The sequence below is a fragment of the Phaeoacremonium minimum genome (assembly GCF_000392275.1).
Source record: "Phaeoacremonium minimum UCRPA7 unplaced genomic scaffold PA7_03_scaffold_82, whole genome shotgun sequence".
NCBI classification, from domain to species: domain Eukaryota; kingdom Fungi; phylum Ascomycota; class Sordariomycetes; order Togniniales; family Togniniaceae; genus Phaeoacremonium; species Phaeoacremonium minimum.
The window spans coordinates 100466-114573 of record NW_006920989.1 but is presented as its reverse complement, the minus strand read 5'-3'; the positions used below and the strand labels follow the sequence as shown (position 1 = coordinate 114573).

The window sequence follows — 14108 nt, the reverse complement described above, 5'->3', positions numbered from 1 at the left end:
GCCACATAGCACGACGATTCCGGAGACTTACCAAACAGCTAGGATAGGCAGATTATACCCCATCCCCTGGAAGCCTCCCCGAAGGCGGTATATTTGTTCCAGCCCATTCATATGCGTGAACCACTGGGCCCAATTACTATAGTTTGCCTGGGAATTACATCAGCCATGACGAAAGCATGCTCGTCGTCTTGTTTGTACTCACATCTTTGCATGCTAAGCCAAGTATTGTGCATACTGTGGCCTCGCTAACCCGGCTAGTTTCATCTTCGAGATAATACGAGAGATGCTTGAGAGCTCGCGTGAGGTACTTGACCGATTCATTGTCATACATGAAGTCATACCCTGCCCGACGCCTCAGCTCGTTCAAAAACACGACGCCGTGTGCAAGTGAGAGGTTGAACGTAGCAGGGTCAGCAATAGCCATCCTCAGCCATATGATGCGGAATGGCCTATATTTGCAGTCCATTTCACTCCGCACTAGACGTAGACTGTCAGGTCTGTATCGCCAATGATTAAGTTGGTCTCTTACTGAAATGTAGAAGCTCTAAAGCTCGTTGATCTGGTTCAACTGGGTAGCTACCCACGAAATTGAGAGACGAAAGAACCCGGAAAGATGCCTTTGCTTCTCTCCTGCGTGTGAGCTTGCCTGAATGGGGTTCAGGCCTTCGCTCAACTTCACCGCTGCCTGTCTGTCCCGGGATAACAACTTCCAGGGGGACGACATGATGTCGTGGGCGCTGTCTTCTTGAACGTCCGATATCTTTCATTACATGACGGCGGATCCCCGTCTGCACCTTGCGGTCTCGAATGTCATCCGGGTGAGTGAGGTGCACGAACGCGAGGCTTCCGCGCTGCGAGTGCGTCGGAGGATGCATGGCTGACCTGCGTGGGCTTATGACGGCGCTATCGGCTGCAGTCGAAACCGAACCAGATTCCAATGGCTCCTTAGGCTTGTAGCCTTGTCATGATGGCTCACATGGAGACCTCATGTAGATAGTATGCTGTTCAGTGTTGTTGTTTAGGGTCAATTGGCTAGCGATCAGAATTTGTCAGGTAGGCTCGTTAAGCGTGCATGACGCCTGCCCACCTACAGCGCTCCAGTGGCTGTGGCGCGCTACTCAGGCTAACGGAACTCCCACGCTGTGCTCGTGTGAGTAAATACCCTACCCTCGAAATGATACATTTAAGTTGGAAGGAAACGAGAGCCAGAATAATTGAAAATACATAATTGGTATTACTTCTCGTTTGACTATTCTGAATATTGAGTTATAAGTTTCGTGCATTGCTCTGTTTTTACGTATCTCACGGACTGACATACATCTACGAGTTGGCATTCTGAATTAGCGTTCCAAGGTTGACAATGTTGCCAAAAGTTGAAGTGCTTTCATTCGATTACATCTTTTGCAAACCACAAATCAAGTTGTTACTTGATACTTATCTTATGAACGAGCATACAACAAGAGACATTGCCACTCAGGGCTGGGTTCATCAACGTATTGAGAGTTTTGCTGCATGATTTATGAACCTAATGGCATTAATAAACACCAGGAGACACAAAACTTGCTTCACTACTACCAGCCAGAACTCTTAATCAGCTGTGGGCTATAATCCAACAAGGAAAGTAGGATTGTATTCTGCCTCTCATTTTGCTCTTCTCCGAACGGGTGAAATAACAAAATGGCGAGCTTATGGGTGCTCGGTGTCGAATATGGGTTCACCGGTATCCTTATTCCAAGCCTTTGCGGAAATACACACGCTCATACCCAGCGTCAATCTTGCGCTCTGTTTCCTTGAAACCCATTTTCGGATAGAGAATTAGATTCTCAAACATCTTGACGTTGGTGTAAAGAGTGATAGCCTTGGCTCCTTGTGCCCGTGCCACGTCTTCGGCGTACTTCATCAGGACCCGCCCATAACCGCGACCCTGAGCCGTGGGATCTACAACCAGATTGTTGATTTTGATTGAATCGGCAGCGCCGTGAAGGTCAAGCACAATGGATCCGACCACTGTTTTGTTGTCGTTTGTTTGAAGAACAAATACGTCTTCAGTGTTGATGACTTCGGCGTAGTCGGTCAGCATTGGTGCTGGAGGTTTGCCAATGCGCTCGATATATTTTGAGTATGCAGCGACCACCATGGACTTGATAGCTGGTGCATTTTCTACTTTGGCTCTCACGATCGAAACGCCTTCGGCGGATGATCGAACTGAATCGGCCATCGCTTGAATCTTAAAAAGCCTGTTGGGGGCAGGTGTAGAGCAACCGAAGTATGTCAAGAATATGTAAATAAGTAACTCCAATCAGGAGCCATGAAACAAGTCAGTCACCATTCCTTTCAACGTTGGGATTGTCATCTGTCAATGTGTGAAGTTGTGACTCTGAGAGTGAATCATAGTGGGTCGCGGTATCGGATCGGACATCGGCTTCGAAATGATAGCGCTAATCTTGAGGCTCTACTCTATCAGTGTAAATGATCCAAAAACCAAAAACCCTGAGACAAACAGTGGCTTATCCGGCTCGTCGGGGAACGGCGTAGCGGACCGTGTGAGCTCTAACTCAACAAGGGTAGTGCTCCTAGAGCGCGTATCCCCTGGAAACTACTTGGCACCACTGCTTATGCTGGCCTGCAAAGCATCTGACCTGGAATAAGTCTTCACGTTCATTCTGCTGCGTTTCTTGGTCGCGATGCATGAAGATTTTTCTTGGAATGGCGAAAGTCACTGAATTCGTGAGAGTTATTTGAACTTGATGGAAGACGATGAGAAGTCCTAACAAAGTGTACTGATGCAGTCACAGTTGACGCCTGCTCCAACTTTAGTTGACATTGGGTTGGAGACTATAGCGAAACCCGTTACGCGGATGCACAGATGAGGCACAGCAACCTATTTTCGCAAATTGAAAGAGCCCAAACCACTGGGCAATGGGAACAATGTCACCACTTCCTTGGCACTCAGCGCACCGGACTGGATAAGCTGGGACTCTCGGCACCGCATTGCCAATCGGCCGAACCCCCAATCCAGTCTATTAGCTCGTGTTGTGCGGAGTAACAGGGCGACTCGCAGGGGTCTCTAGGCATCCAGCGGCACAGTTCTAGCCGCCTTGATTGATGCCGGGCAGGATCATGTTAATCAAAGTTCTTATACAAAGGCGGCCGCCCCCAATCTCCAACTTCGTGTCTTGAGCCTGTTTGTAAACTTATCAGCATAATTCCGGACTCCAGGGCTGTTGTCTCGAAAGATCATTGTATAACATCTCCCAGGGGAGTGTTTACGGAAACGTGAAGGAACACGCATCAGGAAATGGCACGTTCATCGATCGCGGCAGCAGGCCTTGCACTCCTTGGAGTGACATCGGCTCTCGATCTCAGGAATCTGCCAGCCGCATCTGCTTCTGAAGGATTCGTTCATGTGCCTCTTGGAGCTCAGAAAGTCGATTTTGCTCACCTTTCTCGGAGAGCTACTGCTGGAACTGCCGCGACCGACCTGCGGAATCTGCAGACATCGTACGCTATCAACAGTAAGCACTGGTTCTCTATCGTGACATCTTCATGATGGGTTATCATGACGACTGTCTTCCTTCCGAACTCCAACTCACTGTAATTAGTTTCCATCGCCGGACAGCAGACCACTGTTGTGTTGGATTCTGGCTCCTCAGAGCTCTGGGTTGATCCGGATTGTTCAACAGCAAGCCGGGCTAGCGGTGGTGATGGCGAGAATGAGACAGTGGATACGCCCACGACGGACCCAGCATTCTGCAGGGCGGTCGGTCGATACGACCCTAGCAAGTCCAACTCTGCGCAGAAACTGGATGCCGGCACGACATTTCAGTATGCGGATTACACCGCTGTCACGGTTAACTACTATTCGGATGATATAAGCATTGGAGGTACGTTGGGACCTGTGTGATTGAGTACGAGATGCCAAGCTGATCTTTTTAGGCCTCACCATTCAGGACCAGATATTTGGGGTTGCAAATGCATCAAACCAGACTGCCCTTGGCATTATGGGTATCGGCCCATCGTCACTGGAAGGCTTCAACAAATCAAAGCCCTACTCACTGATCTTGGAGAGTCTAGCAACACAAGGCCTGATCAACAGCAGAGCATTCAGCCTTGATCTTAGAGATTATGACAACTCGACAGGTATTTCTCCAAGTAGAAAAGGCATAGAAAATGTTACTCGTGACACTAACAGTCGAATAGGATCCCTCATCTTTGGTGGCGTTGACAAGGGAAAGTATATCGGAACGTTGGACAAGATTCCAATTCAGACTCAACAGATGACTTTCGGTGGCCAAGATTACGCAGTTTTTGGGTATGCTACATGACTTATAATTGTGCGTAACTCGATGCTAACTGGATGTAAAGTTATTGGGTAACCGTCACATCATTGGGACTTACCCAGCCCGGGTCAAAGTCCTCCAATGCCTATACAGTCCCTGATGGAAGCTTTGTGGCAACGCTGGACAGCGGAACCAGCCAAATCCTACTACCAGAGGGCCTCGCCTCTCAGATCTGCTCAGATGTCAACGGAACCTCAAGTGGAGATGCTGGCGGCTGCACCGTCGATTGTAGTGTCCGTGACCTGCCCGGTGGTCTTGATTTTGGCATCAATGGAAAGACAATCCAGGTAACATACCAAAATCTGGTCAGCGCATTTGAGTACCAAGGTCACACCTACTGCTTCCTCGACGCTTCCACCAGCGGAGTCGACACAACTCCACCAACTTATATTCTCGGATGTAAGCATGCCATCATTCACTCCTAACGACAATCTGACTGACATTCGTAGCACCTTTCCTCCGTGACACCTACGGTATGTAGTATCGAGACGAGCTCCATCTAAAGATCTCAATCGCTGACTTTTTCCTAGCCGTGTTTGACTGGGACAATCAGAACGTCCATCTTGCTCAGGCTGCAGACTGTGGTAGTGACATTGTAGCAATTGGAAACGGCACAAATGCGGTGCCTACCGACAAGGGCAATTGCAAGACAGACTCAGGGTCGATCCACTCGGCCGTGATCAACATTGGTTTCGTGCTTGCTGCCGCGGCTTTCGGGATAGTGATGGCTCTGTAGGAGCGTATTGTTGGGTTTTTGAAATGTATCAGAGTCACGGGCAGTGTGCCATTCATGAAGCGTTATGTGAGGATTGGATATTAAAGAGACATGAATAATAGCGATTATTTGTGGATGCTCATATGGTCATGGCAAGAAACCTATGTATCTAGTGGCGAATACCAGTACCATGGTAACGCCAGAAGCACTTAGTGCTTGTTTTAACGGTAGCACAACCCATGAAACCGCCTTCTGCCTGCTTGGTGTCGTAAACTTTAAATATACGTGTTTATGGATTCTGCTTGTGATAGCAGATGGAACAGCTGCTGGTGGCGCCAAACGTTCTATGCTGTTTTGTTGTCCTACTGATAACGGGCTCACCTAGGCCCTCAAAGACCGTGATGTGTTTCTCTTAGTCGCATGGTGAAGGCCGCCTGTCGTACTCTTGGAAAACCCGTTTCATATGCGCTACTCACGCATATGTTCATGCATGTGCTCGTGTGGATGCTCTTCCTCGAATGGTTTTATACTGTGGCCATGCGGGAAAGATGCTCCTAAGACATTCATTAGCTGTCACGTTTGAGTGGTACAGTGGATTGTATTGACTTACCAAACTTCGGGTGCACTATGTAATTGTCTTGGTAGACATCTACCGTATTTTCACGAGCATAGTCCACAACCTTGCTGAAGTCAATGCACTGGTGAGGAGCGGTTTGGTTTACGATGGGTTGCGCGTCAATGTCGGTCCACATGTGAGTGATTAGCGAGACATCGCCTCGGCACATGGCTCCCATGCGTAGGACCTCCAAGCAGTGCACTGGGAGTCATAGACATTAGACAATACTCGAGAACGATGAACACATGTGGTAACGGTCACTCACTGTTGTGTTCGCGATTGATGTCAATTATCTTTTGTGTGGCATTCGGGAAGTAGTAATCAGGGAAAAGAGTTTGGTACAGACGTTTCTGCCGTTCTGTTAGTATATGGCACTATTCGTGACTCGAGGTTTGTCTTACTATGCAATGAACTTCATGATACACGCTCAGCATTCCTAAATAGCCTCCATCAGGAAGCTTCACTGCCTCATGCTCACGGCCATACTTCTTCACCCAGTCTTCTGATATACGTATGTTATTATCTGAATTTGTTAGTATAAGACAAAGGTTGATGGACTATAGCTGCCGACTCACACTGCAATAGATCCCGCCACGCCTTGTCCAATTCTGGTCTCGGCTCGCCAGTATAGATGCCATGTGGAGGCCCCTGAATATCGAAGACCTCAAGATGAGTCTCTTTGCCAGCATAATTGATGGGAGCTTTGAGACACGTCAATCAGGGTTTATGGTCTAGGTAGAAGTTCCACCATTTGATGACTTACAGTCAAGGAGGTTGAAGACTGAACTAAAATTCTTCACATAGTCTATTGACACCAAGAAAACCGTAGTGTACGTTGCAATGAGGCCCAGATGTAGGATCCACGGCAGCGCTCTTTTCCAAAATGATGGTCTTTGCCGGACGCGAATTTCTACATCGACATCATCGAAAGCTGATTTCTCAGAAGACGAAGACCTGTCCTCGTAAGGAAGCAGATATTCTTTCGATATCCTCTCTTGTTCCATGCTACTAATTGAACCAATCTTGAGTTTTCGAACAATAAGATCTCGAGGAACGCAGAGAAATTTGGGGGCAACCAGCTCTGACTGTATTCTAGACACTAGGAGAGGTCAATTGAGCTAGAGTTCATGGGTAGTACGAAGTGGCGGAACTTTCGGTCGATTTCAAGAGTCGGCACTGACTGACTTACCGCAAGAGGAAGTTCAGTATCATGACATTGTGTATCCGCCGTTTGAGCCCTTGCCACCGAATAACCCCTGGTCTAGACATGATGAGTCTCTCCGGATCCGCCTAAATTGTGTGACCGCCTTTTGACTCATTTCCAACTCAAAGACAAATGATCGATCTTGTTTCAGTGTCTCTCGACCAGTCAGTGACCTGCTTAGAGCGTTTATCTTGGCTATGTCAATTGGACTGGTCCTGATCTAGACATCTTGGAGGATTCAAATCCAAGTCGCCAAGGCCTGCCAAGCGCCTTATCAGCCTCGCGACTGGCTCTTCGAAGTCATGAAAGTCCCGGACTGACAAGCTGTGCCGCCGGCAGCGCCGCGCCACCCCCGAAGGCTTCAGTCTTGAGGCACCGAAACGTCGACACAAGTGCGGGGCGGCTCAACAACGCCCTAGATTGCGAGCAGATGTGCATCATCGGCCATTTCAAGAAGCTCAACGGTACCGAACATGCCCGTCCAGGACCTTGCGTAAAATCCTTCGACGCACTGTCACATGCATCGTCTTCTTGGCAATCGTTAAGCTACTCTCGGACTTGGAAGGTCAAAACCATTTCTTTCGAGCAACTGAACTCCTTATTCGTGGAAAGGGCTTCAAGGTCTGTCGTCACGATCTTCCACCTTCCTGTTTGATGGCCAATCTGACATATCAAGGAGTTCCTCTCCGACGGCTACCTGGAGTCCCATTCTTATTGAACGTTTCCCTCAATATGGAGCGATGGGTCCGAGGAGGTGGTACACTCGTTCCCGACGACAGTAGATTTCGAAGAAGAGAGAATAAAGTGTCCTGCCACTCCTTCACCTTAACTTTTCGCAGCAACCTTGGCTCAGGCATAATCGAACCATACGAGGGTCAGAATGAAGGTCGCTATTGTCTTGTCTGTTCTTGCCGCAAGTGCTTTGGCACTACCCACCTTCCGAAGTGCCCAGCGTAAGTATATGGGAAGACGATGCATCTAATATGGGTTTACTAAATATCGTGTAGCCGCTGGTGCAGCTCCTCGGGCGGACACCAGCGCCGATGAGTCGTACTTGCCGATGAAGGCTCGTGCCGACACTGCTGCTGATGAATCGTATCTTCCTATGAAGAAACGCGCAGACACGAGTGCGGATGAATCTTACCTGCCTATGAAGCAGCGCGCCGAGACGAACGCCGATGAATCATACTTGCCGATGAAGAAGCGTGCCGAGACCAGTGCCGATGAGTCTTACCTTCCCATGAAAGAGCGTGCAGACACCAGCGCCGACGAGTCGTATCTGCCCATGAAGTCTCGGGCTGAGACTAATGCGGATGAGTCTTACCTTCCCATGTAAATGAAGACTGAGGAAGACAATTGGACTGCCTTGCAACATTGTATCGAATGAGAGGAGCTGGATATCACGAAAACGCGCTGAAGTACCATTGCCTCAAGTGGCAACGTGAAGGAGAGTACGTGGTACTTATAGGTCAATTCGAAGATTAGGTAGATCGAGACGATTCTGTTGACTGCTGTCTCATAGTACCTTGCTTCAATCAAACTCACCGACGTTACTCTAAATATTCAAAAATTGCGAGAGTGGATACGACTTCAGTGATATTTCATGGCTGTTCTTGATACTTCCCGACCGATATTCAGTCAATCGGAGCTTGATGTCTTGAAGTTCCTGGGCTCTGCTCATCAGCGCATTATTCTAGTCGATGAGGGTCATGAGCGACATGTTTTGATAGACTCTTCCGATGCCTCAAAAAGGTTGCACGCCATCACTATTGACAACTTTCCCAACATATTCATCTCTTTCCCCTTCAACAACTTTGCGAACAAGATTTCCCCCTACTGATGGGTGCCCTGCTCCATGTGCCTCCAAATGCTCTTTGATACCACCCAGGTCTGTTGCCAGAAATCCGGGCGAAACACACCACACTTTTATACCATCTTCTTTCAACAGCCAATACCATATCAACATCATCATATTTAGAGCAGTCTTGCTGGAACGATAAGAGGCGAAAGATAGTGTAGTCTTAGGCCAACCCGCGTGTGGCGGCGGCGCATGTGCTGGTACCCAAGACTTCTCGAGAACTTGTAATGACGACTGGCCGCTGGTGAGAAAAAGAATTCGAGGATCGGACGATTTAAGAAGGAGTGGGATGAAGGTATGTGTCATGATCTGCGTCCCGGACACGTTCACATCATAGGCCTTGTTCCACACTTCCCGCATGGATAGGTGCTCGTTATCCGTATCAAGCGAGATGCCTTTCCTTCATATTAGCTCTGGATCTTCGCTCAATGATTCAATTCTACCTACCGGCATTGTTGATCAACACATCTATCAATCCCGATTTGGTCTTCACCTCTCCGAAAGCTGCATTTATGGAATCATCGCTCTCGATGTCGATCTGCATCAAATCGATCGTGCTTCCGCTCGTCGGTACATTCTGATGCAATTCTTTTATGGCGGCTGCTCCTTTCTCGATGGATCGGCTACCGAGGTAAATATGACAAGACTGACTTGACTGTAGCAGTGCCTTTACGGTTTCCCATCCAATACCGGTGTTGGCACCTGTGATGAGTACAATCTTTTTCGTGTCAGCCATGGTTGATTCAACCAAATCGGAAAGATAATTTGAAACACTGACGTTTGGTTGTAACTACTTACAGGGGACAGCCCGCCTTTTTGACTGCCTTGCTGAAGTCCAACTCTACATAAAGATGGCGTACAGGCTGTCTCGCAATATAACCGTGGTACTCCGCTTCAGACTCCTTTGCGCCTCTCATGGTTGGCTTATGGCCTAGCCTTCGTTTTAGTTCCGCAGTTGTCCCGGACTTTAGCTTGTGCTTGACCAATAAGCTTGATGTATATCATACATATATATTGACGATTTCAATGTCTTGAGGCAATGAGGCTTATCCCCGTCTGTGAGACACCACATTGGGGCGGCTTCGTGTACTGCATCTCGATCGGACTAGCGTACTAACACACTATCGCTAACTTACACGTCAATCTCGGTACAGGGACCGAAGATGACAAATGTTAAAGACTCTTGAACATGCATTATAGTCCAGAATCTGCGTACGTACAAAGGCCATACTTCCTAAATTACGTAGTTAGCCCTGTTTGCTTTCTATTTGGAAATCGATTGAGTAAATAACATTGCACAAGTTATACACCAGAGGCGGCCTGGCCGACAGAAGCAGTTATCAGGAGGATCCACCCCTGCAGATAGGTGACTAAGCCACTGACGCCTTGCAGCTTCCCGCTTCGCGCTCTCGCGCTTTCGCCGTTAACGGGACTACACCTCTCCAGACGATTTCACAGGGAGGCTACTGTTGAGACATTCAGCAAGCCTACCTCGCGTTTGAATTCGCGAATATCTGACAGCGAGTAGCCTGATACAACAACCATCGCTTGAGCATCTTCGCGGCACAGCTGTTGCCCTAAGCCGTCTCGAGGATGACGATTCGTAACGTCACTCTAGTGGGGGGTAATGGGACCCTTGGGACCGTGATTCTGAATGGCTTAGTCTCAGCGGGCACATTCCGCGTCACAGTCCTGAAACGCAGTTCTTCCAAGTCGACGCTTTCGCATGCTGATAAAATTCGCGTTGTGGAGATCCCGGACGACCTGTCAGTCGACAGTGTCGCGGAAAAGCTTAAGGGCGAAGATGCGCTGGTCGTGTCCATTCCAGTCAGCGATCCAGAGGAGCACATTCGCTTGGCCGAAGCAGCTGCTGCCGCCGGTGTTAAGCGCATAATTCCAGCCGACTTTGGCAGCGTTGACTCTCGCGGCAAACGCGAGAGGGAGCTGGTGCAGCTCTTCGAGAAGAAGGTCCGAGTTCGCGAAAGGCTGGAGCAGCTGGCTGCTGAGAATGAGAACTTCACATGGACAAGCCTAGTTTGCGGACATTTCTTCGACTGGGGCCTCAAGGCCAACTTTCTTCATTTCAACCTCGAGAAGAAGAAGGCCGAGATTATTGACGACGGAAACAAGAAGAGTTCACTGTCTACATTGGCCCGCATTGCGGAGGCCACTGTCAGTATTTTGCACCGTTATGACGTCACGAAGAATAAGATGCTATTTGTCCAAAGCTTCTGTGTTTCACAAAACGAATGTCTAGAGTCATTGAAGAAGGTCACCGGAAACGACTGGACAGTTGAGCATCTTGATTCCGAGGAGTTCATCAAGAAGTACAAGGCTCTGGCTGATGGCGGCGATAAAGCTGCTATTGAAGAACTAGTGTTCGTCCTGGGTGCTATTGATGGCAATTGGGAGCCGAGAGATGAATTTGGCATGAGCCTGCTTGGTCTGGAGAACGAGGACCTCGACACTGTTGTGAAGCGAGTCGTCGAGTCCACATAAGCTTTTAGTAGAAGACTGAGAGTACCTACTCCAAACTAGCGTCCGCTTTCGTCATGCGGAGAACCTACATAGACGTTCTAGACCCATCATTGATAAAACCGAGGCTTAGCATCTACAGGCAACATGGTATCGCTGAAAGTGAGATAAAATGGCTAAATGCTGATCTTATTCCTATTCAATTATGCTGATTCCGGGGAGTTCAATCCAGCTAGTCGGCGCTGCAAGGGACTACACTTACGACAGTGCTTCTTCTATGACTGCTGCTATGTCTAGAACCTTGGCGTCATATCCGCCTCCTCCCAGCACCGTAACACCGAATGGTAATGATATTCCACTGTCATCTGTGTACATGCCGGCTGGCACATTGACCCCAGTCATGTCCACGACATTGGCGTAGTGGGTAAAGGTTCCAAGGTGTGAGTTAAGACGAAGAGGATCAGCCACCATCTCTTCAATTGTGGGATGTTTCGTTGTTGTCGGAACTATCAGTACATCGATACCTCTAGCGAGTTTGTCAAAGATTTGCTGAACCTTGCGGGTGAGTCGGATTTGAAGTGACTGGTCTTGAAAGACATCATACGCGGATGGAGGATTTGCTAGCGCATGGGAGAAGAGGTCTTTGATAACAGGATGCAGATCATCGAGGTTCTGCTGAAGAAACTCAAGACCAATGCAAGCAATGCGCTCGAAGAGAAGAGATGCATCATAGAGTAATTTTCCAGCGTGTTCGAAGACACTGTAGTCCACTTCGACTAGTCGGCCCCCGCAGGATCGAATCTTCAGAATTGCGGACTCAAAAAGTGTTGCGTATTCTTTACTACAGACCTTGAGAGCTGATTGGGATGGAACTGCAAATGTGAAACCTCCTGCCTGAGGTCCCCGAAAGTCTGTTTGCCAAGTTACCAGCGTATGAGGGAGCTTCGAAAAGGGGTCGTCACGATCATGCTGTGCTATGATCTGCCATACTTTCCGTGTCTCGGATATAGTTGGTGCAATGACGGTGATTGTGTCTAGTGTGCGACATGCCGGAACCAACCCCCTCGCTGAGACTGTGCCTTTCGTGGGTTTAAAGCCGACTACGCCGTTGAAGGCTGCCGGTACACGACCACTTCCAGCAGTGTCGGTTGCCAAACCAAAGCTAACGAGACCAGCAGCAACGGATACAGCTGAGCCGGATGAAGAGCCTCCTGAGATATGGGTAGAGCTGTAAACACTATGAGGTACCCCGTAAGGTGAACGGCAGCCTGATAAGCCTGTTGCGAGTTGGTCAAGATTGACTTTCCCAATGAAAATACCGCCTGCATCTAACACATGTTGCACGGCAAGAGCGTTACGATCTGCAATGTACGCATATTGTGGACATGCTGCAGTAGTCTCGATGCCGGCAACATCAATTGTGTCCTTGACTGAAAATGGAATTCCGAACAAAGGCGGTAGGGGTTTGCCGGCATATTTCAAGATCAGCTTGTTGGCTTCAGCGAGGCACTTCTCTTGAGTTTCCAGATGGATCCACACCGCAGGATCGACGGCCTTGTACTTCTCGATTCTATCGAAAACACTTTCGATGACAGTCGCAGGTGTGCAAATCCCCATCTTATAGCGTGTCCGTAGCTCGTCGATGGACGGTAGTCTGCTAACGTCTAATTGAGGCGGAGTCGTGGGCGGCGTTAAAGGTGCAAGAGCTTTGCTCGTGGCCGTCAAAAAGTCGGAGCTGTGCCCGATATATCCAAATAATCCATCTTGGCCGCATATGATATCCAGGGACGTTGTCACCTGCTGAGCATCGAACCCAGCTGTACAGTCTTGGAGAATACAGCACTCGTATCCGCGATCATTGCATTCCCTTAGCGTAGTCGTCACACAGCATCTAGGAGTCGTTAACAGAAGACTTCAACAAGTAGGATATGGCAAGTCCTTACTCGGTAGTGACGCCAGCAAAGATCAAGTGAGTGATACCACGAGAGAGAAGGATTCGATGGAGATTCGTGGCCCAGAAACTGCCCTTACCTGGCTTGTCAATGACGACTTCTCCTGGCCAAGGAGTTAATTCATCAACTATATCATGTCCATATTCTCCTCGAACCAAAAGCTTCCCCATTGGCCCCTGATCTCCGATTCCCATTGTATGATGCCCGCCTGGAGCATTGATCTGGCGAAGTTTCTTGGAGGCAGGCAAGTCCGCAAGATCTGGCTGGTGCCCTTCTCTTGTGTGAATGACGTGGCCGTTGATCTCTCTAAATACGTCAAGTACTTTCTTGATTTTCGGAACAATCGTTCTAGCCTTCAAGAAGATTTCATCGTCGCCACACTGAATCGCACCGAAACCTCCAGGATCTACAAAGTCGCGCTGAACATCGATAATGATAAGACAAGTGGTAGACATGGGGAAGCTGAATGCGTAGGGTCGAGCAGAAGGAAGGTTGAGATTTGTATTGTGTGGTGTAGCCATGGTTATTGAGAATAGCGACGACTTCTAAGGCTTGCTCAAAATCTGTGTCATATGGCAGCTACAATGGGATAGCTTGTCGTGGCTTTTCTTTGCATAGATGCGCTCAGACTGCTGCTAAAACTGATCATCCCAGAACTAGATATCGATCAAAAGAGCTTTCAGAAGACAAACGAGTTTCTGAATATGTTGAGGAACCAAATTGGTATCATGTTTATCTTTTGATCAGTATGCAATGAAGTTATCAGCCCTATGCTTTCGGGCCTCCGGCGCTGTTATCGCTGCCGATGGTGATTGATAATGCTGAGTGCGCCACATTGATAAATCGGCAGGCGTTAAAGTCGCCGACGGGTATCTTGATCTGCTTAGATTATGCGGGGTAATTCAAGGGGCATCTCTCTTAACGGGGACAAGAATATGCGGCAGCCAT

General features: G+C 48.6%; 4 protein-coding genes across 4 annotated transcripts; 3 read left to right on the top strand and 1 right to left on the bottom strand.

Annotated features, from left to right (window-relative positions):
* Positions 1 to 1726: 1726 nt before the first annotated feature.
* On the bottom strand, positions 1727 to 2218 carry UCRPA7_1313 (putative acetyltransferase protein; the record flags this gene model as incomplete). The annotated part of the gene is made up of 1 exon (XM_007913895.1): positions 1727 to 2218. One exon carries the CDS (start codon positions 2216 to 2218, stop codon positions 1727 to 1729), a length of 492 nt encoding a protein of 163 aa, XP_007912086.1.
* Positions 2219 to 3549: 1331 nt separating this feature from the next.
* UCRPA7_1312 (putative secreted aspartic proteinase protein) lies at positions 3550 to 5076 on the top strand (the record flags this gene model as incomplete). Its single annotated transcript, XM_007913894.1, has 7 exons — positions 3550 to 3553; positions 3603 to 3884; positions 3937 to 4140; positions 4201 to 4312; positions 4366 to 4739; positions 4790 to 4813; positions 4871 to 5076. The coding sequence occupies 7 exons, from the start codon at positions 3550 to 3552 to the stop codon at positions 5074 to 5076; spliced, it is 1206 nt and encodes a 401-aa protein (XP_007912085.1).
* Positions 5077 to 7755: 2679 nt separating this feature from the next.
* Positions 7756 to 8211, top strand: UCRPA7_1310 (putative internalin protein; the record flags this gene model as incomplete). Its single annotated transcript, XM_007913893.1, has 2 exons — positions 7756 to 7828; positions 7883 to 8211. 2 exons carry the CDS (start codon positions 7756 to 7758, stop codon positions 8209 to 8211), a joined length of 402 nt encoding a protein of 133 aa, XP_007912084.1.
* A 2115-nt stretch (positions 8212 to 10326) lies between these two features.
* UCRPA7_1309 (putative -like family protein) lies at positions 10327 to 11232 on the top strand (the record flags this gene model as incomplete). The annotated part of the gene is made up of 1 exon (XM_007913892.1): positions 10327 to 11232. The coding sequence occupies one exon, from the start codon at positions 10327 to 10329 to the stop codon at positions 11230 to 11232; it is 906 nt and encodes a 301-aa protein (XP_007912083.1).
* Positions 11233 to 14108: the final 2876 nt, after the last annotated feature.